The 24,402-nt window shown below is 40.8% G+C and overlaps 1 protein-coding gene across 1 annotated transcript; it reads left to right on the forward strand.

Annotated features, from left to right (window-relative positions):
• The first annotated feature begins 1,376 nt into the window (after nt 1-1,376).
• Nucleotides 1,377-2,376, forward strand: LOC136244593 (poly(ADP-ribose) glycohydrolase 1-like). Its single transcript, XM_066036156.1, has one exon. It carries the CDS (start codon nt 1,675-1,677, stop codon nt 2,356-2,358), a length of 684 nt encoding a protein of 227 aa, XP_065892228.1. The 5' UTR covers nt 1,377-1,674; the 3' UTR covers nt 2,359-2,376.
• Nucleotides 2,377-24,402: the final 22,026 nt, after the last annotated feature.

Consider the following 24,402-nt stretch of genomic DNA (forward strand, 5'->3'; position numbering starts at 1 on the left):
ACATTGGACAAATCAACACCTGGAATCGTGTCATTGCAAGAGTATATCAAGACTGACAAAATTTCATTTAGCATGTTAAAAAATGAGCCACAACAAGGTGCGACAGGTTTCCCATCAGTTGTCACACCCACAGGATTGTCTGTGGAGAGACAGCTCTACCTGTATCAAAAAATTAGACCATACTGTGCATCTGAAGCTGACCTTACCTGTCCTATACCTGCAATAGCTCTTGTTTCTAGTAAACCCTGCAGTGGTACTGCTAGCGGTGGATCAAAGAGGTCTACTACACTGTGTAGCCATTGTCGTAAGCCAGGCCATACAAAGACAGTACGAGGTGTAACAACTTGTCCAGAACTGACAAACAAGCAGTGATAGTTATGACATTGATTCTAAAACATTGCAATAGTGATTTTTACAGTGTGTTAAATAAATGGTTGTAACTTCATAATGGAACTTGCTATTCATTTGAAATTTTAAACAATAACAGTTTATGAGTAAAGGTATCACGTAATTAGCATAACTCAAATTCCATGTTCTGACCCTATAGGTCCCTTTTCCTATGCCCCCTCACATTTAGTGAACACCATGCATATAGCATCAGCCACACTCCGAGGCAGATCTAGGATTTCTAAAGGGGGGGCTGGCCCAGGGTACTACTAATCTCTTGGGTGGAGGTGTGCTTCGAAGCATGCTGAAACCAAGGGGACCTGGGGGCATGCCCACCCACCCCCCAGGAAAATTTTGAAAAATAGATGCTAAAATACTGCAATTTGAAGACATTTCCAATTTGCAGGAAATGCATATTTCTGCCTGTAGATATATTATATACTGCCTTTAGACTACGAGGTATGGCTCTCTGCAGCATTTGTTAATGGAAAGGTTTGAGTAGGTTCAGATAACCAAGCACATGATTCACCCTTTCACAACAATAGATGAATGTTACAATATAATGTTGAAAGCAGAAAATTTTGAAATTTGGATGATACAAGGTTGAATCTGACATTTTCAATGGACATTGTGTACACATTTTCAATGGAAATTTACACAAGAAGTAGATGAATTAAGCCTTTTAAACAGACCAAAGCACTTCATTGTATGTATAGGTGCAGACAAATATGGATAAATTCCATAGCAGAACCAACTGTTATGTATCTGCTGACTATTATATTAGAGTAGTTAAGTGACTACTCTATAGGCCAGTTTACACTAGTGCCTTAATCCAGTTTAAATCGGTTCTAAAACCTTACAAGTTCTAGTGTAAACACAGTCCAAAGTGGTTTGAGGTGGTTTCAAAACTAGTTTAGCTAAACCACCTTGGCAGGTAGTTTGAAGCCACTTAAAACCAGTTCAAATATAGTGTAAACAGGTGACTGTTAATCCAGTTTAACTATGGCTACTCGAGGTTTATCGTGGACCAACAGTGAAGTAAAAGCATTAATTGCAATATGGAGTGATGATAAGATTCAAGACCAACTTGATGGAGCCAGAAGAAACAAAACTGTCTTTGAGAAGGTAGCTTGTAAAATGGCAGAATTAGGCTATGAAAGAGACTGGGAGCAATGTAGACAAAAGATTAAGAATCTGAAAACTGACTATAAAAAGATAAAAGACAACAACAGACAAACAGGAAAGGGTAGGAAAGAGTGAAAGCATTTTGATTTGCTTGACAAAATCATGCGTAAACGTGCTGCTATACAGCCACCAACTATATTTGAAAGCATGCAAGGGAGTAGTGGTAGCAGCACCGATGATGTCAGTATTGGCCAACAGAATGGTGATATGACACCAGGTGATGAAGTAGAGCGTTCGCTGTTTGATGACGATTTGACACAAGTTGATTATCCCACGCAACTAGAAGATGGTCTCACACAGGTTGATGATGACCAGACGCAAGTTAGTGATGATGATTTGACACAAGCTGATAGCCTTCTGACGCAAGATGCTGCTAACCCCACACAGGTTGATGATTCACCACACGGCAGTAATGATTTACGGAAGCCAGATGAAAGTTTAGATACACAATCTGACTCTATGCAACCCAAAAGCAAAATAACTGGTACAACTAAAAAATCTAAATTAAGCAAAAAGGGTGCTGCTATGGAAAAAGTGGTTGGAGGGATTGTTGACAAGTTTATGGTGCAGCAACAAGAAGCTGAAACTCATTTTTTTAGCTTTGAAGAAAAAATGCCAAAGGAAGAAAGACAGCATGAAGAGAGAATGATGATGGGCATGGTGCAGTCATCCTCTATGCCAGTTGCACCTTCGCCAAACACGTATTATTACAATTCACCACATGTGCACTATCAACAACAAACAGAAGGGATGCCTCCCGATGAGAGACCCGAATTTGATTATTAGGAAAGATGATCATGTAAACACTTGTGAACAAAATATGTAGCATGTGTGCTGATTTCGGGTTTATTCTATTTGTCTATTATATAGTGTTTAAAGTGGATGCGATAAGACATAATTTCTTAATGCACTTCTTATAGTTTCAGCAGTAGCATCAGTTGCACTGCTTTCAGTTGACGAGGGAATTCCACTATCTGCAGAGGTATGGACACTGCTGGTATACCATTCTTCATTAAAATACATGCCTATAAAAATGAATTCTATGAAGAAGCATCTGATCAGGATGAAAACCATTGGTCCAAAAAACTTGCTGCCTGTATACCTGATAAAATATACAGTAAACAGTGGGATGATAATGTTTCAACAATTACCTTTTATAAATACCATGGGGTACCTGATTTAGTAATTAAAGACACATCAAACAGTACATGTACCCCTATAGTAAGTAATACAGGATATCAAGAATCATCATCTCAGGATGACGACGACTATGTGAGGAAGGAAACTTGTTGATGCAATGTCTGAATCAAATACTCTTTATTGCATCAAAAACCTTCAGCAAGTGCTATTGTGTATACAGAGAAAACACTCTTGGTTTTGTAAATGCTAAAAGGTCCAAGAAGTTTGCAAAACGAAATTTAACTTAGGCATCCAGCACCCAAGCACAGTATAAAATTATTTGACCAAAGAAATTGCTGCTGGACGCGTTGCTGGTGCATTCCCAAAGTCCACAGTCCCACAAGTACACGTCAGCCAGTTTGGGGTCATCCCCAAAAATGACAACCAAACAAGCTTTCGTTAGTCGTGAGTACTTGAAGGGCATGGCTTAGGTATATCTAGTTCCTGTTGCTACAAGTTTTAATAGGGATTTCTCTTCAATTAGATGATAGAGAAACTAACATTATAACACGATGCTCTTTCTATCCCTTGTGATAGGGAAAGTGATAGTATAGTGTTGATTCCAAATTAAATCCCTTCATGTGGCTACAAGAGAAGAAAAATTTTACCTGAGTGATAGAGCAAAGTGTAAGGAAAAAGTTTTTTAATCACAGAGAAGTGATAACATACAATGGCTATCTAGTTATGTGAGTTTACAGCAAAACTTACTTTTAGCATTGCAAAGCATTGCACATATTTAGCTTCAATTTACAGTAACACACAATGCTGTTTGTTACTACTCGCAATCATCTATTAATTGGAAGATTTCTATTGCTGAGTACAAAATGTTTGTGTATATCTTGCTCTAAAAGAGTATTCTGTAGGTTTGCACTCACAGCTGATAATTGATTCCTTCTACGTCTTTTCTGAATTAGTACCAAGTGACACCAAAGGCATACAAAGCGAATGAAGAAAGTAGTGACTCTTAAGATTTGTAGTAGGCGACAGAGCTGACTATGTCTGTTACAAAATAGATCTTTTTGACAGATTTGCAGTGGCAACAGTTTTAGAACTGCTTTGAAGCATTTCTTAGTAGAGCTTCAAACAGAAACACTATGTATACCTGTACTCTTGAGCCTTGTTGATGCAACTTCAGGTACTGTGTATATATTGTTGTTCACCCACCTGCAGCTAACAAGATAGCCAAATTTGTCACAATTTTGCTTTACCAAAATATTGAGCTACTTGATATTCAAGGAACAGCAAATACGTAGTTGTAAAAAACCTTACTTAACTGATTTTCATAATGTGAAAAATCTAAACATACAGTAATATAAATTCTCTAATGCACAACTTTAACATGTAATAGCATAGCTAGCCAAACATATCGCCTTTGGCTAGAATTCTCTGACCTGGTTTTTAACTCATCCAGTATCCCGCTATGCTGTATGGTAAACTGATCACTGCTGTTGCCAGAAAACCCAGGTGAAATATGTACGAAAACTCCAGTGAAAGTGTCAATTCAATATAAATATTTAACAGTAGTGTGACTTTTGTAGTCACTGTGTGACACTTTCAAGAGTGGTATCCACTTATTTAGGATCCAGGATACAGAGCTTTGCTCTACATTAAAACGGCAAGCTAAATCACTTTGTGAAAAGTTGTAGCGAAGTTTCATTAACACAAGGAGTAACTTTTGGGATAGTGATAGTTCATCATTCCCTCTAGTATCTAGTGTTAACACAGGATTCAACTAGCAAAAGACACTCAATTACCTTTTGAGGAAGGCCAGTATACATTTGCACTTGGTAGTCATTGAGTAAACTTAAGTTGAGTCTTTGCACATGACTGTTGAAAGTGTCAATTTTCTGCTTCAGCTCCAGAACCCCTGCACATAACTGGCTGTTTTCTTGCTCTAGTTGAACACACCTAGAAACAATACTTGTGTAACTAAGTGACTGTAATTCACAACTAGAGCTTGTGGGCTTACAACTAGAGCTTGTGGGCTCACAATTAGAGCTTGTGGGCTCGAGGCATGATACAGCATCTGTCCTTGAATCTACAGCATCATTTCTGGATGACTGTGTAAGATGCAAAATAGAGTTGCTAGCAGTAGGATCTAACTGAGCAGCTATTACTTGAGGGTCAATGCTCGAGTTCTCTATGTCATTACTTACAGGTGCATGCACCGTCTCAATATCCACAACATCAAGACTGGACGACTGCAAGATGTATATTAGAGCTGCTAACTGTAGGATCTAACTCAGCAGTTGAGGGTCATGCTTAGGTTATTCATGTCATCATTTACAGGTGCATGCTCTGGTTCAATATCCAAGTCTGTAGTGTGGTAGAATCTAATTCAACAGTATTTCCATAGTGTGACTCATCACTATCATCACTTGAAAAATCATCATGAGCTGTTTCAGAATTTATTGCATGTGGATGCTCATCATGCTGTTCAGTGGTATAGTCCACTGTCTTAGGGTCAAAATATGGACCCGACGTGCACTTCTGGCAGAAATCACCAAATTTAGCACAAATGACTATTTATATGTACTAATCAAATTCTGATATAGGACACACCCTTTTGTTTAATTAACACCCCTTAATTAGCATATTTGAATACACTAGACTTCAACTTATACTAGACTCCGTTTTCTACCCACAGAGTTATTAGAAACATAATTTGCTTTGTTTCCATTAAACATTCACTAGGAAGTTCCTATTTAATACTCACCATAACACATGTGTTATAGTTTGTATCCGTTTTAAACAGTCCAATCATGCAGCAGAATTGTTCCTAGCTATTTCTAACAGGTAAGTTACTATGGTATTTTAGTGTTACAGTGTGTATAGCCTTTAGCTATAACTTTTAGGATGGTTTTTTTAGACTTCACTTAAGTACTGGCTGCACTTTACAGTGTGATACCAGCCTTTCCTTACCTGGACCAACCTTAAACTTGCTGCACTGTATTTTATGTGTAGATTACATATGTCTTCAGCGGAAGTAAATTGGTCGCTATGTTGTCTCTGCCAAACCAATGCTAGCGGTGAGATGCTCATCATGCTGTTCAGTGGTATAGTCCACTGTCTTAGGGTCAAAATATGGACCCGACGTGCACTTCTGGCAGAAATCACCAAATTTAGCACAAATGACTATTTATATGTACTAATCAAATTCTGATATAGGACACACCCTTTTGTTTAATTAACACCCCTTAATTAGCATATTTGAATACACTAGACTTCAACTTATACTAGACTCCGTTTTCTACCCACAGAGTTATTAGAAACATAATTTGCTTTGTTTCCATTAAACATTCACTAGGAAGTTCCTATTTAATACTCACCATAACACATGTGTTATAGTTTGTATCCGTTTTAAACAGTCCAATCATGCAGCAGAATTGTTCCTAGCTATTTCTAACAGGTAAGTTACTATGGTATTTTAGTGTTACAGTGTGTATAGCCTTTAGCTATAACTTTTAGGATGGTTTTTTTAGACTTCACTTAAGTACTGGCTGCACTTTACAGTGTGATACCAGCCTTTCCTTATCTGGACCAACCTTAAACTTGCTGCACTGTATTTTATGTGTAGATTACATATGTCTTCAGCGGAAGTAAATTGGTCGCTATGTTGTCTCTGCCAAACCAATGCTAGCGGTGAGATGAGGTGCCCAGCTCAAAGCAAGCAAAAAGATAAAGGTGCAGGATATGAATCAATATCAAATGCACTTTCACAATTCAAGGACAGCCACAGCTTACCAATAGATGTTCCTGCTTTCATTGCAAACGATGTGAATCTTGAAGAGACTTTAATGGAGAACAGTGCAAAATTTCATAAAGCTTGTTTGAACAAGCTCACTCGGTTAAACAGAAAGGGAAAATGACCTTATACTACAGTTGAGGAACCAACACATGCAAGTCCAGCGAAGACCAGACGATGCAGTGTAAGTCATGGCGAAGTTAACATTTGTCTATTTTGTGGCATTAGTGATGGTCATTTGTTAAGCGTCTCTTCTACTGAGTGTGACCTTAGTGTGAGAGCATGGGCTACTGACTTGGAGGACTTTGATATGCTTGGTAAACTTACAAGGGGTGATCTCTTTGCACAAGATGCAGTGTATCACAAAGAATGCATGACGAAATACTACACTCGTCACAGGTCCTATCTGCGCAATAGGCGTAATGAGGGCAAGGTCACTCAATCTGAGCTGGAAGGTATTGCCCTTGCTGAAACGGTAGCATATGTGATTGAGGATGATAGTGATGGCCCTTATTATGTAACAGAGCTGGCTAATTTGTAAACAGCTAGACTAAATGAATTGGGTGGCGTGGTCCCTGACAGGATACATACAAGTCGATTTCAAGAGCGCATTCTGTCACAAATACCGTGGATGAGTGGTCAAATGTCTGATAGAAAGCTTTACATTGCATGTGAAAGTGCAATTGGAAAAGCTGCTGCTCGTGAGCTAAATCAGACTCCAGATCAAGATGCTTGTAACATGGCTCGAACAGCTATTCACCTCAGGGAACAAATCTTTGACCTTCAACAAGGGTTTAGTGGTGAATTTCCAACCAATGTACAGGAGGAGTCAGTTCCTCCAGTTTTGTTATCCTTTATTGGCATGTTGTTGTGTGGCCCTTCAGTGAAAGATAGCTCGAATAGGGAAGTTGATGACAGGAAGTCTGTGGCATTAGCAATTGCTCAGTTGTTGATCTACAATGCTGTGAAGAAGAAACCAACCAAATCAGTTACTAACATCCGACACAGAGTTGAAAGGGAGACACCTCTTCCAGTTTATGTTGCATTAAAAGTATATGCTGCTACAGAACACTCGGAAGAAACCATAAACAAGTTACATGAACTTAGGGTGTGTGTATCTTACGCTCGAGTGAGAGATATCTCCAGGATAATGGGAAATTCTGTTGTCAAGATGTTTGAGGCAGAAGGTGCACCTTGTGGGCCAACTCTGAGAAAGGGGTTGGTGACAATTGGCAGTGCAGATAACATTGATGTTAACCCAACTAACCGTGATGCCAAAGATGCCTTGCATGGTACTGGATGTGCCCTTACCCAACTTCCAACCGCCACCAGCACAGGTACTGTAAGGAGTGCGGAGCTTTACCGTGATGCTGCTCTAGGTCTGTCTAGCATTGCTCAGTTACCAGGGTTTTACACAAGCATAAAGGAAGTGCAAGTCTCTACTGAAAGTGTCCCTTTACCAGCTGTTACTGGACCTTGTAGGCCACCAGCACACGTTTCCATGTCATCACCACCTGCTCTTTCCCAAACTTCTGACTCTACAGAATCAATGCTCCTGACTGCCAATAACCTGCTACCATCAGGAGGTGCAACCCCATCCAGTTCAGTAGAAGAACGCTGGGTTACACATGCACAGTCAATTTTTGAGAAGGATAATTTCAGCCAAGGTGACACTGTTTCATGGGCAGCTTTTTGCGCTTCCAATCAGTCACTAATGGACCGTCTACCTTGTATCACTTCAATGCTCCCAATCTTCCGAAACAAAGCCAGTACTTCCCCAATGATTTACCATGCCATGTCAGTTATCCAACGAGCAACTGAGAAATTGAACCCTGGGCAGACACCAGTGATCACGCTAGACCAACCACTCTATGCAATTGCCAAAGGCATTCAGTGGGACCAAAATACAGAGTTCAACGAAGATAACTATTTAGTGTTCTTGGGCCCACTCCATTCAGAAATGCTCCTTCTGAAATTGCTTGGTGACTGGCTTCGAGATAGTGGTTGGATAGCAATTCTCATTGACGCTGAAGTGACTACACCAGGTCGGGCTGAGGCAATGCTCAAGGGTTCACATGTCACAAGGACACGTTACACACATCAGGTCACAGCCTTGTCACTTTCAATCCTGAGAAGGGAAGCATACACAAAGTACACATGTGAGTGCCAGGAGAATGCGGATGAACCTCTACCATTCATTGAATGGTGCGCCAAGATGGGAGGAACATTGCCTCAATTCAAATACTGGCAGACAGTTTATGACATGGAGATGCTACTTCTGCGTTTTGTACGCTCTATTCGTGTTGGTGACTTTGATCTGTACGTGAGGACGTTGGATGAGGTTGCAGATTGGGCATTCATTCTTGATCACTACAATTATTCTCGCTGGCTTCCAGTTCATGTGCGTGATATGTTGAACCTAGAGTACAAACACCCAGATCTTTACAAGCAGTTTGATGATGGTTTCTTCACTGTTGCCAAGACAAACAATCCATTTTCCTTGATTGGATTTGACCATAACCATGAGCAGCTGAACAAGGAACTGAAAATGCATCGTGGGAATCTCAATCTTGGTGATGAGTGTGTATTTACAGAGTGGTCTGTGGCAGGACCAGAAGTTGCACGAGTGATTGCAGAGTTTGAGGCTGGCATGACTTCAAGCAAGCGCTCCATTCCCAAGCATCATGACCAGAGTGCAAGTGTCCAAAACAGATTTGCCGCAGATACCAAGGCACTTGTTACAGCATTCCAAGAAGTGAGGAATCCTTTTGAGGAAGACAGTGATGAAATCACCATCCTTGATACCAAGGAGGTTATGTCAGATGAGGTTGCTCGAAGTGTCATGTGTGCTCATGAAGAGGGGAAAAAGCAACATTCAGCCTTTGTGAAAGAGCGCCTGGAGTCTCAAGCTGTCTCCTTGCACGAGCCCATCAAGAAGAACAATCTCTCTTCCCAGCAATAGACACAAAACACGAATACGCAAGAAGCATGTGGACAGCACAAAAGATGACATGCACTTACTTGGGCAGCTCTACATCTCACTGCAAGCCAGAGAAGGCCATGCCGACAGCTTGTTTGAAGTTGAAAACCTCGATGCACCACCATCCTTGTCCAAGAATGGCAAGCTGAGGAGTGGACAAAAGTCTGACCTGGTCTCATGTCTGCAAACAGACTCACTGCCTGACTTTGGTGAAGCGGATGTTAAACTCATTGATGGTGCAAACATGGTTCATGGATTGGGATCAGATAGGAGCATAAAAACATTCCATGACTATGCTGAGAAGAAGGTGATTCCATTCATCAAGCGGCATCTGATCACTGCTGGACGTGTTGATGTCATCTGGGACGGGTACCTCTCTGACAGCCTGAAGACAACAACTAGAGAGAGCAGGGGAGCTGGAGTGCGACAGCGCTTACGGAGTGATGGAAAGTTCCCAAAGAACTGGAGCAGCTACCTTCGCAATTCAGCAAACAAGACTGAACTGTTTCAGCACCTATCAGGAGTGATTGCCCAGTCTACCTTTGATGAGGGGAAGGTTGTCTTTACAACATTTGACACAACTGTTCACAGAAATCCTTGTGCTGATGATGACATGATTCGATCTGAGTATCCTCTCTCTCCATGCAATCATGAGGAGTTTGATACAAGAGTAATGTTGCATGCAGCAAATACAGCATCACAAGGATACAAGCGTATCCTAATCATTGCCAATGACACTGATGTTGTTGTCCTAGCTATTTCTTTCTTCAACGAGATTGGTGCAGAGAAATTATGGGTGACATTTGGAAAGGGCAAGAAGATGAGATACATTTCCATTCACGATATTTGCAGTGCCATGTCTCCTGCAAAAACGCGTGCTCTTCCTGGTTTTCATGCCCTTACAGGGTGTGACAACACATCTTTTTTTCTGGAACAGGAAAGAAATCGGCATATCTCAAGTGGGCCGCCACAAGACCAGAACTCACAACAGCATTGTGCCACCTGATGGAAAGGCCCCTCACACTCCCATCAGAGGATATCAAAGTCTTCGAGAGCTTTGTTGTCTCTTTGTATTCTGCAACCTCTTCCTTGACTGAAGTCAGCAAAGCACGCCAGCAAATATTTGCCCAGTCATCCCGTACATTTGAATACCTACCACCAACCAAGGCAGCTCTGATAGATCACATAAAGAGAGTGACTTATCAAGCTGGGTATGTATGGGGACAATCTCTTGTGGCGGAACAAGTCTTACCTAATCCAGGCTCATGGGGATGGGTTGAGTCGGAGTGTGGGTGGGAACCTTTTTGGACTCCCCTTCCTCAAGCAGCAAAGGCTCTGCAAGAGCTGGTTAGGTGTGGGTGTACAAAAAGCTGTTTAGGAAAATGCTCCTGCTATAAGAAAGGTCTAGTGTGCACAGCCAGATGTAAATGTGGAGGAACATGTTATGGGCAGCCGCGCGAAACTACATCATCTACTAATTAACTTTGTGTCCATTTACAGTTATAGATTATCATATGACCTTCAAAATATTTACCATTACTGTATGAAAGCTACAGAACAAGTTCTATTACAATAGTGAAAACAAATTAAGTATCAAAACGGTGGTATTATGCAAAATGCATGTTAATTAAACACAAGGGGCGTGTCCTATATCAGAATTTGGTTAGTACCTATAAATGGTCATTTGTGCAAAATTTGGTGATTTCTGCCAAAAGTGCACATCAAAAACCCTAAGACAGCAGACTAGTAGTAAAATGTACATTTAAATCTTCACCAGTACTGGTGCCTTTAGGTCTTTTAGTTACTTTCTTTGCTCCGACAGTTGATTTCTTTCTCTTATGTGCTGGAGGTGGAGTTGGTGCTGGAGGTGCAGGTAGAGTTGGAGTAGAAGAACTGGGCCTCTTAAAGTGCACTGGAACAAGGTCTTTATTCCTTTTGCTTGGTCCCTTATAGTCTATGTAATGCACATTGAAAATAACTGTGTCTAGCTGGCAGCCACTTGGTTCTACCTGGAACCTGCCTAGTGATGTTAATTCTTTGAATCACAGCTCGTTTGACTGGCATGGGGATCTTATTTATGGTGTGGAGGGTTAACAATTCGGGCTTTGGGCAGCCATGGATCTGCAGCACAGGGCATCCACAGAGTCAATTTCCGTAAATATCTTCGGCGTATCTTCCCTTTTGGTTATGACAACCCCATACACCACACAGGTGTCTCGATATTCTTCGTGGTTGGTCTTCTTTTTGAGTCACAAATATTCCTTTGGATAGCCGTTCACCGTCAAAGTTTTTTTTGTAAAAAAATCCGTTCAGTTTTTTAGATCATGCATATCCTCTATTAGAAACCTCCATAGATTTGTTTAATGTACTGTAAATTGGCAGTCTGCCTTTAGGACAGGCAAGGTAAAAGCATGTAGGCTAATTGAAACAATACTGAATACTAGATTGAACGTGATAACATGTCCTTTGTGCCGACTCTATTTAGTGCACGTTATGTCAGAAACTGATTGTAGCTATTTAGTATTTAACGTTATTTGTATTTCGGTTAGGTTAGGAACGCAAATGTAACTATGTTGTAATTACCAATTCACGCGATAAGAATATAGTGAGTAGCGTGGTAGTTGTATCCCTACGGATCGCGAGTATAGCCACAGAAGGGGGTCTAGTCGACAGCTAGGACGACTTAATTCGGAATATCTCACATGGTCCTTCGCCCGGATTTGACTGACGTCTAGCTGATACATCGTGGAACATTCACGAGGTGCTTTAATTAGAAGAATATATCACCCTCCAAGCGACAAACCTTGTACCGTGGTTTTATATTGTCCCAATATATAGAACGGTACCTGATAAGGCGAGTACTCATTAAATTGTGTGCAGTTGAATTTGTTTCTCCTGTTGATATAGAATGTCAGACGAACTCGCGAAGAAGAAGAGGATAACAGGAGGTCATAAAGCCTCAGCTACTAAAATAATGCAGCAAATCAGTGAACATGTAAGAAGTGAGACTTCAGATGAAACAAAACTAGCCTGCCTGAAGCGGGCATTAAATGAGAAATTCACAACCATCAAAGCACTTGATGATGAGATTAGTGGATTAATTGAAGATGAGAGTGTAGTTGAGGATATTGACACAGCAGATCAATTTAAAGAGACAAGTTTCAACTCATTGTTTTCTATAGACCACCTCATGGAGAAGCTCAAGATAAAAGAACCCTGCACCCAGGGTCCCCACTGCCCACAGTCAGACACATGTTAAACTTCCTAAGCTGCATCTATGCTCATTTTCAGGAGATGTCACTGAATGGACTGGCTTTTGGAATCTTTTCAGTCAGCTGTCCATAATAGTGATGAACACCGACATAGAGAAGTTCAATAACTTAAATTCACTGATAGGGCGTACTGCTAAGGAGGCCATCTCAGGGTTTTCACTAACCGCCAGCAATTACCATGAAGCTATCAGAAACCTTCATCGACGATTTGGAAGCAAACAGCAAATCATTGACAAACACCTTGATGTCCTGTTTTCTGTGGACCCAGTCCATACCAGCAATGTCCGTGGGCTGCGACATTTGTTTGATACAGTTACTTCACACATAAGAAGCCTACAAGCACTAAAGGTTCAGCCCACAACATATGCAAACACATTCTGCCCGAAACTTTTGAGCAAGCTTCCTCATGAACTAAAGCTTATTGTTAGCAGAAGCCTGTCAGATGATCAGTGGGATCTGGACCTGATGTTGACTGCAATTGAAAAGGAACTAACTGCGCGGGAGCGAAGTGGCATGACAGAAGTTGGCCGCCAATCACAAGAAGAGAAACTGTCAACTGCCACTGCATTTCTTTCAGGGAACTCGTCCAGTTCATCACCACCTTGTTGTTACTGTAGCCAACCTCATAGGTAGTCTCGCACTTTCTTTTTGTGTGGGCGTTTGGAAAAGTAGGGTCTGGTACACCTGCATTAAGAATTGCGTGTAACGTTCCACTGCAGTCAGGGTGAATGTTGATTGCTGCTGATTGGCGAAGCTCTAAACTTCTTAGACCTGAAAAAGCATCACGCGTGCCCTTCAGCTGCAACACAAGATAATGGTAATGCAGCCACACTTTTTAACAGGTCTAAGAAGTTTAGGGCTTTGCCAATCAGCAGCAATCAACATACACCCTGACTGCAGTGGAACGTTACACAGAATTCTTAATGCAGGTGTACCAGACCCTACTTTACCAAACGCTCACACAAAAAGAAAAGTGGCGGTCTGGCTACGCGAGACTACCTCATAGGCTGGCTTCATGTTAAACTGTTGAGCAGGTTGATGCTAGAAAACACATTTTGAGGAGAAGTGGTCGTTGCTTTATTTGTCTCAGAAGAGGCCACCTTAGTCGAGAGTGCAAATCAACAGGAAGGTGCAGAATGTGCAAGGGCTGGCACTACACGAGTATCTGTGACCATCCTATTACCGGTCCACGTGGTGGGAAAATTTCTGCTCAATCATCTCAGACTAGTATACCACCACTCAACACCAGCCATCTAACACAACTGTACAGCCCATCACAACACAAAGAAACTTGACTGTGTCGACCCCTGCAGCTGCACAGACTACTTCACTCTCCACAACAGCACTAAATCCAACCGCTCCTACATTTACTTCCCCACCAACATCCACTTCTCTGTATGTTGATGCCAGTAAGACAGTGTTGTTGCAGACTGCTTTAAGCCAAGCTTACAATCCCAGATGACATATAACCTCAGGCTTATCCTGGACAGTGGGAGTCAGCGCTCATACCTCACAGAACGAGCAAAGAACAGTCTTGGACTTGACAGAGTAAAGAAGCAGAAATTGTCGATTGCTACCATTGGAGCACACAAAGTTCAACCACATGCTCTGATGTTGTTCGGGTTGGTATCAGTACTAAAGATGGTGAAGGTGAGATATTAGATGTGCTCGTTGTCCCCCACATTTGTCAGCCATTGTCTGCTCACCACATTTGGCTCCTTTAAACCTAGCAGACACACACCACAATGACACCCTTTTAGAGATTGACATGTTAGTTGGATCAGATTTTTACTGGCAACTCACCACTGGAGGTGTCATTCGAGGACAAGCGGGTCCTGTAGCAATTAGTACCAAGTTGGGGTGGGTGTTATCTGGGCCAATAAACACTGACACTGTAGACTCCAGCACCTCAACTGTAATGACCATGCACAGTCTTCATATTGATGCTGAAGCAGAATGATACCCTCAGATCTTTCTGGGAACTGGAGTCCCTTGGAGTAGAACCACTTAATGACTCAAGTAATGGCAACCCCTCCCACAGTGTTGTGATGAAGGAAAGGACGATATGAAGTGTCTCTACCATGGAGAGAATTCCACTACCCAATACCGAACAACTACCGAAGACTCAAAAGCCTGCTACACAAATTGCAACACAATTCACATACTCTGGAGCAGTACAGTGCAATTATTCGTGAGCAGCTCAGTATGGGAATTATTGAGCCTGTCATGCAGACAGACACTCCTGCTAAAAGGATACACTACTTGCCACACCATGCCGTAGCACGACATGACAAGGACACAACTAAAGTAAGAATTGTGTACGACGCTTCCACCCATTCCAAGGGTCCTTCACTGAACAACTGTTTACAAACCGGGCCCAAATTCAACCAGAAAGTCCTCGAGATATTGTTTCGTTTTCGACTGTACCCAGTGGCTTGGATTGCGGACATAGAAAAGGCATTTCTCATGATATCTGTGTCACCACAGGATTGTGATGTACCTTTTTTATGGGTAGAAGATCCTTTCAGTACCAATTCTGATGTTGTTACTTATCGATTTACACGTGTTGTATTTGGAGTATCTTCAAGTCCTTACCTGCTCAACTCTACCATCCAGCATCACCTCAAGCAATATTCCTCCTCACACTCTGAACTTGTTGCTAAACTGTTGGAATCATTTTACGTGGATGATTTGGGTTTGTGGTGGTAGCAATGACCAAGAGGCATATGAGCATTTCTCCTTTGCCAGAGAAATACTGAGCCATGCATTGTTTAATCTCAGGAAGTTTACCACTAACTCCCACATGTTGAGGGAAAAAATGGAGAAAGAAGGCAACACATGTTAAGCAAAGGATTCCAGTGATGGTACTTATGCAGCTGCCACATTGTCCTCCCATCAGTGTATTCAGCCAGAAGAACACAAGGTATTGGGTGTTCGATGGAATAATCAATCTGACTAGCTGATATTTGAACTGTCTGCAGTAGCTGAAATAGCACTCACAATAATTCCAACAAAGAGAACAGTGATTAGTTTCATTAGTCGTTTTATGACCCTATTGGCTTCATGTCACATGTCACGATCAGGTTCAAGGTACTGATGCAAGAACTTTGCAAGTCTCAAATGAGCTGGGATGAGCCACTTACAGGAGGGACACTACAGAAGTGGAAAAATCTAACATCAGATTTAATGAAGAGTAAACCCTTGAAAATTGAGCGATACTATTTTACAGACCACAGCCAAGTCACAGCGTACCAACCTTTGGATTTTGTGATGCATCTATTGTCGCCTATGCTGCAGTCATCTATCTCATTGAAGTTACATCATCAGGAAGACACTCTAGTTTTGTTGTGGCTAAAACACTTGTTTCTCCCTTGAATACACAGACAATCCCCAGACTCGAGTTACTCTCCGCACTATTGTTAGCCAGACTGATGAAGAATGTCACAGAAACTCTAGCTACAAGACTAACATTGCAGGCACCAAGATGTTTCACAGATTCACAGATATCACTGTGTTGGATAAACGGCACTGACAAAGACTGGAAGCTATTTGTTCAAAATAGGGTATGTGAGATTATCTGTGGAATGCTGGGACCACTGCTCCGGCAGGAGTAATCCTGCTGATGTTCCTTCCCCTGGATTGTCATCAACCGAATTAGCTGCTAGTGAATTGTTGAGGTGTGGCCCCACCTGGTTACAAGAGGACTACAATACTCCTCTTCTACTTCCAGACATTCCTGAAGCATGTTTTAAGGAGCTGAAGGCTAGCAGTGTTCTTTGCCTGATGAAATCTGAAGACGACAACATTCACGTAAGTAATGTCATTGATTGTATGAAATACAGTTCAGTTCACTAACTGCTTAGAGTTCCAGCTTATGTGTTAAAATTCATAGCCATACTGAGTGACCATGATCACTCACATGAACTGAATTAGAACGAGTTAGCCAAAGCTAGGAGGCTGTGGATTTTGGAGTGTCAGGCGACACTGACGAAGGACAACAATTTCTTAATGTGGAAGTCACAGTTTAATCTTTATCTTGATGATCAACAAGTTTGGAGATGTGGAGGGAGGCTACAGAATTCAGGTTTGTCATTTGCAGCTAAGTATCCCATCATCCTTGCAAGAAGGCATTGGTTTACTACCTTGATTGTACGAGACGCTCACTGCAACATGCAGCACAATGGTGTAAAGGAGACATTAACACAAATACGCTCGCTGTATTGGATTGTCGGTGGTAGAAGTTTATTCCGATCAATCATTCGCCATTGTGTTATATGTCGCCATTTTGATGGAAACCCATTTCGACCTCTGCCACCACCTCTCTCCCAGCATTCAGAGTGAACGAGGCTCCACCATTCTGATACACTGGAGTGTATTATGCTTGTCCATTGTTTGTCCATGCCCAGGGATCGGCTGATGTCAGCAGTTACAAGGTTTGGATATGTCTGTTTACTTGTTGTGTGACCCGTGCAGTTCATCTTGAGATTGTACTAGACATGTCTGCTCCAACCTTTATTAGGTGTGTGAAACGCTTGCTGCTAGAAGAGGGCTACCTCGTAAGCTCATTTCAGATAATGGCAAAGCATTTAAGACAGCTGCTAAGATGTTTACTGACATGTTAAGCCAACCAGAGTGTAAGAGATACCTCACAGACGTAGGTGTGGAATGGACATTTAATCGAAGGCTCCCTGGTGGGGTGGCATTTTTGAACGCCTTAAGTGCCTACGTAAGATTATTGGACAAGCAAAGTTCACCTATGATGAGCTCAATATGGCATTGATTGAAGTTGAAGGAATTATCAACTCTTGTCCCCTGACCTACATCAGTTCTGATGACCTAGACTCCATCACACCTTCTTGTGGGACGTAGACTATGGAGTTTACCAGATAATTTAAACATTGTTGAAAACAGTGATGAAAACACACTGGCAAGACCACCAACTAAGTTTGTGGAAAGTAGCTACACCTGGTTTTGACGAAGAAGAAAGTTGGCTCGAGATAAAGGGGTGGCTTGGCGCACAGGTGCGGGTGTGGAAGGACAAACAACCAAACAAACATACTCACACACACTTTTCGTAAAACAATTCAGTAAACCAGGTGCATGCCCACAGCCGTGAGAATTGCTGTTAGTATAGTGTGTGTGTGAGAGATTTTGTGTCCTTAGTGCAATGGTAGCACTGTCATCTGATTGTGCTATATTGGTTATCAGCCCCAATGATCTACCTATTGTTGATAATGTTACAGTGATTAGCAAGGAGCAATGGCCTGGAAATCAGGATATGCTTTCTCATTGTGCTACCTATTAGCGATCCAATTTGACTGAGGCCCAACTTGTAGCTTTGTTGTAGTAAATTGTGGGTTCATAATGTGGACTGCCCATGTTTTTTGCAAAAACTCTAATAGAACACCTAAAAACTACTTTAACCTTAAACTGAAAAGTAGTGGTTCTCTTAGCAAGGAATATAGATCCCCTAGTGAGTATCAAGTGAAAAGGAAACCGTATGTGTATATCCTGCTATTGTGTTCATATTATTATTCATATTATTATTCTTTCACAGGTATAACTCGTTTTAGCAGAATTTGGAATAATGTTATTTACCTTGCATCGGGAAGCATTAAAACCCAGAATAACGGAGTAAGTGAAATTAAATTCTAAACTAGGAAATACATCCTGGAACTGTTACTTCATATGATATACACCATGACAGAAAAAAGGCTAACCAGAGCAGTGGTGGATCTAGGATTTTTTAAAGGGGGTTTCTGAAGTTTGGTATAGCTGAAACATTAGTGGTGTGATGAGAGGGTCAACCTTATCCATAAATTATGACAAACCAGAGGACTACATAGCCAAAAGCATATGTGAGAGGTTCAAGTAAAATCCAAATTTTATTTCTTTTTAACAAATCTGAAAAAAATGCAGATTAAAATTTAGCATTATGATGTCATCATTATGACTTCACCATACACAAAATTTATCAAAATTAGTTATTATGTTGATACGACATTCCTCACGGACTAAGTTATATAATTGTATTTAAAAAAATAAGTTTTTAAAATACGGTAATAATACTTTGATTTTGCTTGAACCATAGCTACTGCAGTATGAACACCTTTGGGGGATAATTGACATGGTCAGCCGAAATGAGGTGGTCTTATTAATGGGGTCATGAGGTTTATAGTGACTACACATGAAAAATGATTCCTACTTGACACATGCTTTACTGCCACACACATTCAATGACCACAAAATTATAATAACCACAAATAAATTGATGAGCTTGTGGTTAACAGATGGAATTTCAGTGGTCATCAATTCATCATCATCACTGCAAACATATTAGTGGTTAATGAATACAGCTATGCTTACTATGTTTATGAACATCACACATCTGTTGAAGTGGTCTTCATCATGCATCCCACATCCACAGGAACAGAATCATGAATTCTTTACAAAAATAACCTAGTGCCTATTTAACTCTTTATCTAACTAAATAAGCTAAACCTCTACACAATTTAACTTAAAAAACATAAACTTTACATTTTCCTCTAAAATCCTAGGCTTCGGTGTAAAAGTCCTGTCTGGTTGTTTTATAAAACTTTTGCTGCTAGAAAATCGTAAGTCTAACTTTACCTTCATGGGGAAGCCAATGCATCGTCCACGCATAGTCTTATTTGTCCTTCCATACTCACGATAGCAGTGGTTCCACCCACGAGGGAAGTAGACGAAGTCAGTCAACCTAAGGTCAGTCTTGTTACCATAAGATACCTCTATATGTCATGTGGAAATGCAATTGTGAAATGAGTTTCTACTGTCAAAGCTACACTAAGTGACCTATTTACTGCAGCACGAAAGCGATCCACACGTATCTTAATATCCTGCTCCTGTGGCTGACGGTGATGAAAAACTGTCAAAAGAAATCAATATTAAATAGCTACACTGACCTTCTTTGTTCTGAGCCTATATCATAAGACCGCACCCATGAGTGGGTATCCTTCCCACTGAACATAGTATTCTGTGCTTGAGCCCTTTAGGAAAACGGTATATAGCTAGTGCACTTGTAAAATAGGATAGCTATATACCCTCTTTTGCTTAGTCAGCAGCTTTTCCATTAGAAATTGACCCTCTGGTAACTCTGAAAGGGACTAACCTGATGTTGTTGTTACCAATGGTAATGAGGCTACAGGTCTCACAGCTAAACACAAACAAATGGTAGATACAAACGAGAACTCTGAAAGGAACTAACCTGACGTTGTAGTTACCAATGGTAACGAGGCTACAGGTCTCACAGCTAAACTCAAACAAATGGTATACACAAATGAGAACTCTGAAAGGAACTCACCTAACGTTGTTGTTACCAATGGTAACGAGGCTACAGGTCTCATAGCTAAACACAAACAAATGGTATACACAAATGAGAACTCTGAAAGGAACTAACCTGACGTTGTTGTTACCGAGGCTACAGGTCTCATAGCTAAACACAAACAAATGGTATACACAAATGTGAACTCTGAAAGGAACTAACCTGACGTTGTTGTTACCAATGGTAACGAGGCTACAGGTCTCACAGCTAAACACAAACAAATGGTATACACAAAATTAATGAGAACTCTGAAAGGGAACTAATCGACGTTGTCATTTCAGGACACATTATTAATAAGTCTAACAGCTAAACACAAACAATTATGTGCATAAATCAGCACACTGAAGTTGACGCGACAAACTGTCTGTAGCTGCAGTTTATGTATAATAGCATTATACACATACATGTATACACACACTACAACATGCTAATCTCTCACATAGAATATAAAATATCAGAAGCTTTCGTAGAATTTGGGGATATAAATTATACAACAAATTTATTCATGCTACATGGTAGCATTAACTAAAATTTCCCAAACCAATGCATTACAAAGTAGTCATTTACTATACATACCATTACTGATGTCATAATTATCGCCATCATCATCAGAATTATTAAAGATAGCCAAGCGAAGGTAGGTTTCTTCTTCATTCTCTTCAGAATAACTTGAGTCAAATTCACTCATCTGTTCCTCATTCATTAAGGATGGAAGGATGTCTTCTAACCGAGGCAATGATGTGTGCTTCAGAAAACACTGAAATGACTTTACTTGTTTTGAACATTTCTTAAGACACCTTTTAAGAAGACACAGAGAGCCTCTCGTAAAGTTGTTGACCTCTCATCGATGATGGAATATCAGCACACGGAAAAAGACTTCCCCTGTGCAAGTCATTACTTAAATCGGTGGCATCGCTCCATGCAAGTTGTTGCAGCTGGGTTAAGCCTTCATTATATTTTGCTAAATTGGACTTTAGCTGTCTATCGACAACACTAATTCGCCTTGATAAACGAATGGCTATCTTCTGCCCATCTATGCATATATATGCAAAACAATAATACCAGTGGAAATTAAACTAACTTCTAACCAGCGTATTTTGACTTCAGTCTGAGGAGAAACCACCGTTCTCTGGCATCCTTGGTGATCTTCAACTCTTGTTTCCCTTTTGAAACAGCAACTGCATGGGTGTCAATGTACTTCTGCGAGTTCGTAGTCGACCTTGTAGAAATGTTGAAGGTAGCAAATTACAGTGCTAATTTAGTATACAAAAAAGAGATTACTGCCTCTACAAGCAACCAGTTTGCACCAAGAAACATGCAACAACTCAGGAATCTGCGCTTTAAGGCAGTCGATTCTAAGCACCTATCTCAAGACACATTGAGCAATATGCATTCATTGGGAAGATAAAAGCATATTCAGATTTGGTAGTTGTATGCTATAAAGGAACTAATTTAGGAAACGTGTTACCTTGTCAGCTGTTTCAGTGCACACAAATCGAATTTGGTTTGGCGTGTTGTTACTATGTGTGGTAATGTCATCAGGTACCTTTGGTTCTAGACTGATAAAATACAAAACATCAGCACTGCTTCTGCTGCACTGCTGGCATTCTACCTCAAGATGTGACTTACTGCAAGATGGCCCCTTGTGCTATGATGTCATCACCCTACGATAGACATATTACAATTGAGGTCTTGGCTAAAGGAGGTTTTGATGAAATAGATAATGTGTTTCTCTTAAAAGATGAAACACAATAACTGTCATATGATACCACATTTGAGCTAGGTGATTTTCATGTGTCAATTCTAATTTTCAACGCACATTATTCAAAGAAGAGTCATATATGAAAGGAAGCTTGCACAAACACACGGATATATTTTAGATGTATTAAGTAGAGAAGAAGAAAAATATAAGCAAACTGTCTATTCCACTGGTGACAGATGGAGCATTATTAAATTTGATTGAAAGAAAGCTGAATATAAATTTAAGGAACCACATAATAACCAGCATGAAACACATAATTAATAAGAAGAAAGGAGAATACCATGACTTTATAGTTTATCACTTTATAGTTTATCACGAAGATTTAAAGCTTTTGTTCATGTCCACATGAAAAATCCTACAGTACTTTATTGAATGAAAGAAGAAAGGTATGGGACAAAGAATTTACAGAGTATTACATACAGAACATTCAAAGAAATAGTTCAAATATCGGGCGATGGGGCCTAGAAAAATTGGGAATATCAATCATACACTGGAATCACCAACAATTGTTCTGAGAGCATTAATAGGTATGTAGCTTGTATTGTAAGTGTTACATAATATATTATTGTTAGTATACTTAGGGTGATGAAAGATTGGGAAAATTGGAAGCCAGTGCTAGTTGACAACTTCGTTTTATCAATATATCAGCTCCTAGTGTATCACATTCATTAAATAAGAAGAGGAAAGGATGTAAGTGTTACATAATAATTATATTATTGTTAGTATACTTAGGGTGATGAAAGATTGGGAAAATTGGAAGCCAGTGCTAGTTGACAGCTTTGTTTTATCAATATAGCAGCTCCTAGTGAATCACATTCATTAAATAAGAAGAGGAAAGGATCCAACCATTTCAAATCCAGACACAAAGTGGCACAAGTTGATTGCAGAGATGATGTTGCTAAATTGTACACTCATCCTAATCAAATTGTATACTGCATTCTTACAAATCAGCAATCAGGCAGCGGTGATTTAGGCAATCTAGAAGCAAATGATGAAAAAACTGATAACCTTACACTTGTCCCTGGATTTACACGATTTAAAAAAATGAAGATATACTTTTAACACTAAAATGCAAGTATTTATTCACACAAAGGATGGTTAAATTATTTCCAAAAGAAACATGGCACAGGGAAGGATGTTACGACATACTTGCAGCTAAAACAAGCCTTAATATGGTATCAAAGGAGCAGCCTACCATCAACTTTACAACACTAAGAAAGAATGCGCAAAAGAAAACAGGAGAACAATTTGGAAGAAAAATGCAAGCTGAAGGATGAAACTGAATCTAAGAACAGTTGAAGCTGTCAAAACAAGTTTGTTGATCTTCCAGTCGGTTGATTGTTGTGCCATTTGAGACTCACCCGTTGAAGTTCTGGCTGCAATGATTTATCCACCCAACCTCTGCTCTGAGATACGATAGGTGATCAATAGACACAGTGCAGCCCAAGATCTGGTGGTGCCTGCTCCATGGGTACAGACTCAGTTGCCACTGAAAAGGAATGGCAGCTATTGACTAGGTGTAGTGAGCCACTTGACACCCTGATGCAGCTAGGACATCAGTGACTGTGTAGTGGTACCTCTAGATAGATCAGGCAGTAGGGGGAAACATAGTTCATCTGTGAAACAGTGATTATAACTACTAGACAGTGACTATTAATTAGAACTATATGTGTATTCTAATCAGTTGGTGCACGCATGTGAGTTGTAGTGTGTTGATAAGTAATCCGTGTAATCCTTCTCGAACTATTGTGATAAGTACTAATACTGCCGACAGCGGTATTACATTTGGAGGTCCTACATCTACCATGCCGACGAAGGCCGAATTAGAACGTAAGGTAGCTGATCTGCGACGACAATTACAAACTGCTACGGAAAAGGAACATGAAGCTCAAGGAACAATTTATGACCTTCAGCAGCAAATCACTGAGCAACAGATTAGATTGGAGGACGCTCTGAGGGAGCGTGATGCAGCGATGGAGTCTGCTACACAACTGGAAGTCGCCCTCAGTGACTTGTCACGTGAAGTTGATGGTAGAGTGCTGGAAGGAGTGGAAAATGTGCGTCACGCCATGTCAGTTGCTCATCAGAGAGAAGTAGATACACAGGCAGATCTGATTAGTATGTTAAAAGATAAATTAGCACTATATGAAGGCATTCCCTTGGCGGGTGCTGGGCGAAATGATGACCCATACCCGTCACGTGATTTGCCTACTGTGCATGACAACAGCTATTCGGTTGCAACCGACGTTAATAGCGAGGCCTCGCACGTTGTATCGACAGAGCTTAGACCAACGCCGGCTCCTCGAATAAAAAATTTACAAAAGCCGACGCCTGCGCCCCGTAGACCTAAGGGTCGCGCCACGCCTCAGCTACCTCCGTTGCCTATGTTCGGAGGAGCAGATACGGACGACGGTGATGCTCTGCAGAGGTGGGTTAACAAATTACAGCGCCATGCACAGCTTCAACAATGGACAGGTCATGAAGCCTTACTGCAATTTGAGCTTCATTTAGCAGGCAAGGCAGAACTGTTGT

This window comes from Dysidea avara, chromosome 14 (assembly GCF_963678975.1).
Source record: "Dysidea avara chromosome 14, odDysAvar1.4, whole genome shotgun sequence".
Taxonomy (NCBI): Eukaryota; Metazoa; Porifera; class Demospongiae; order Dictyoceratida; family Dysideidae; genus Dysidea; species Dysidea avara.

What these genes read in the sequence shown, in the direction of transcription:
- LOC136244593 (XM_066036156.1), top strand. Translation starts at nt 1,675, where the DNA reads ATGCGTAAACGTGCTGCTATACAGCCACCAACTATATTTGAAAGCATG.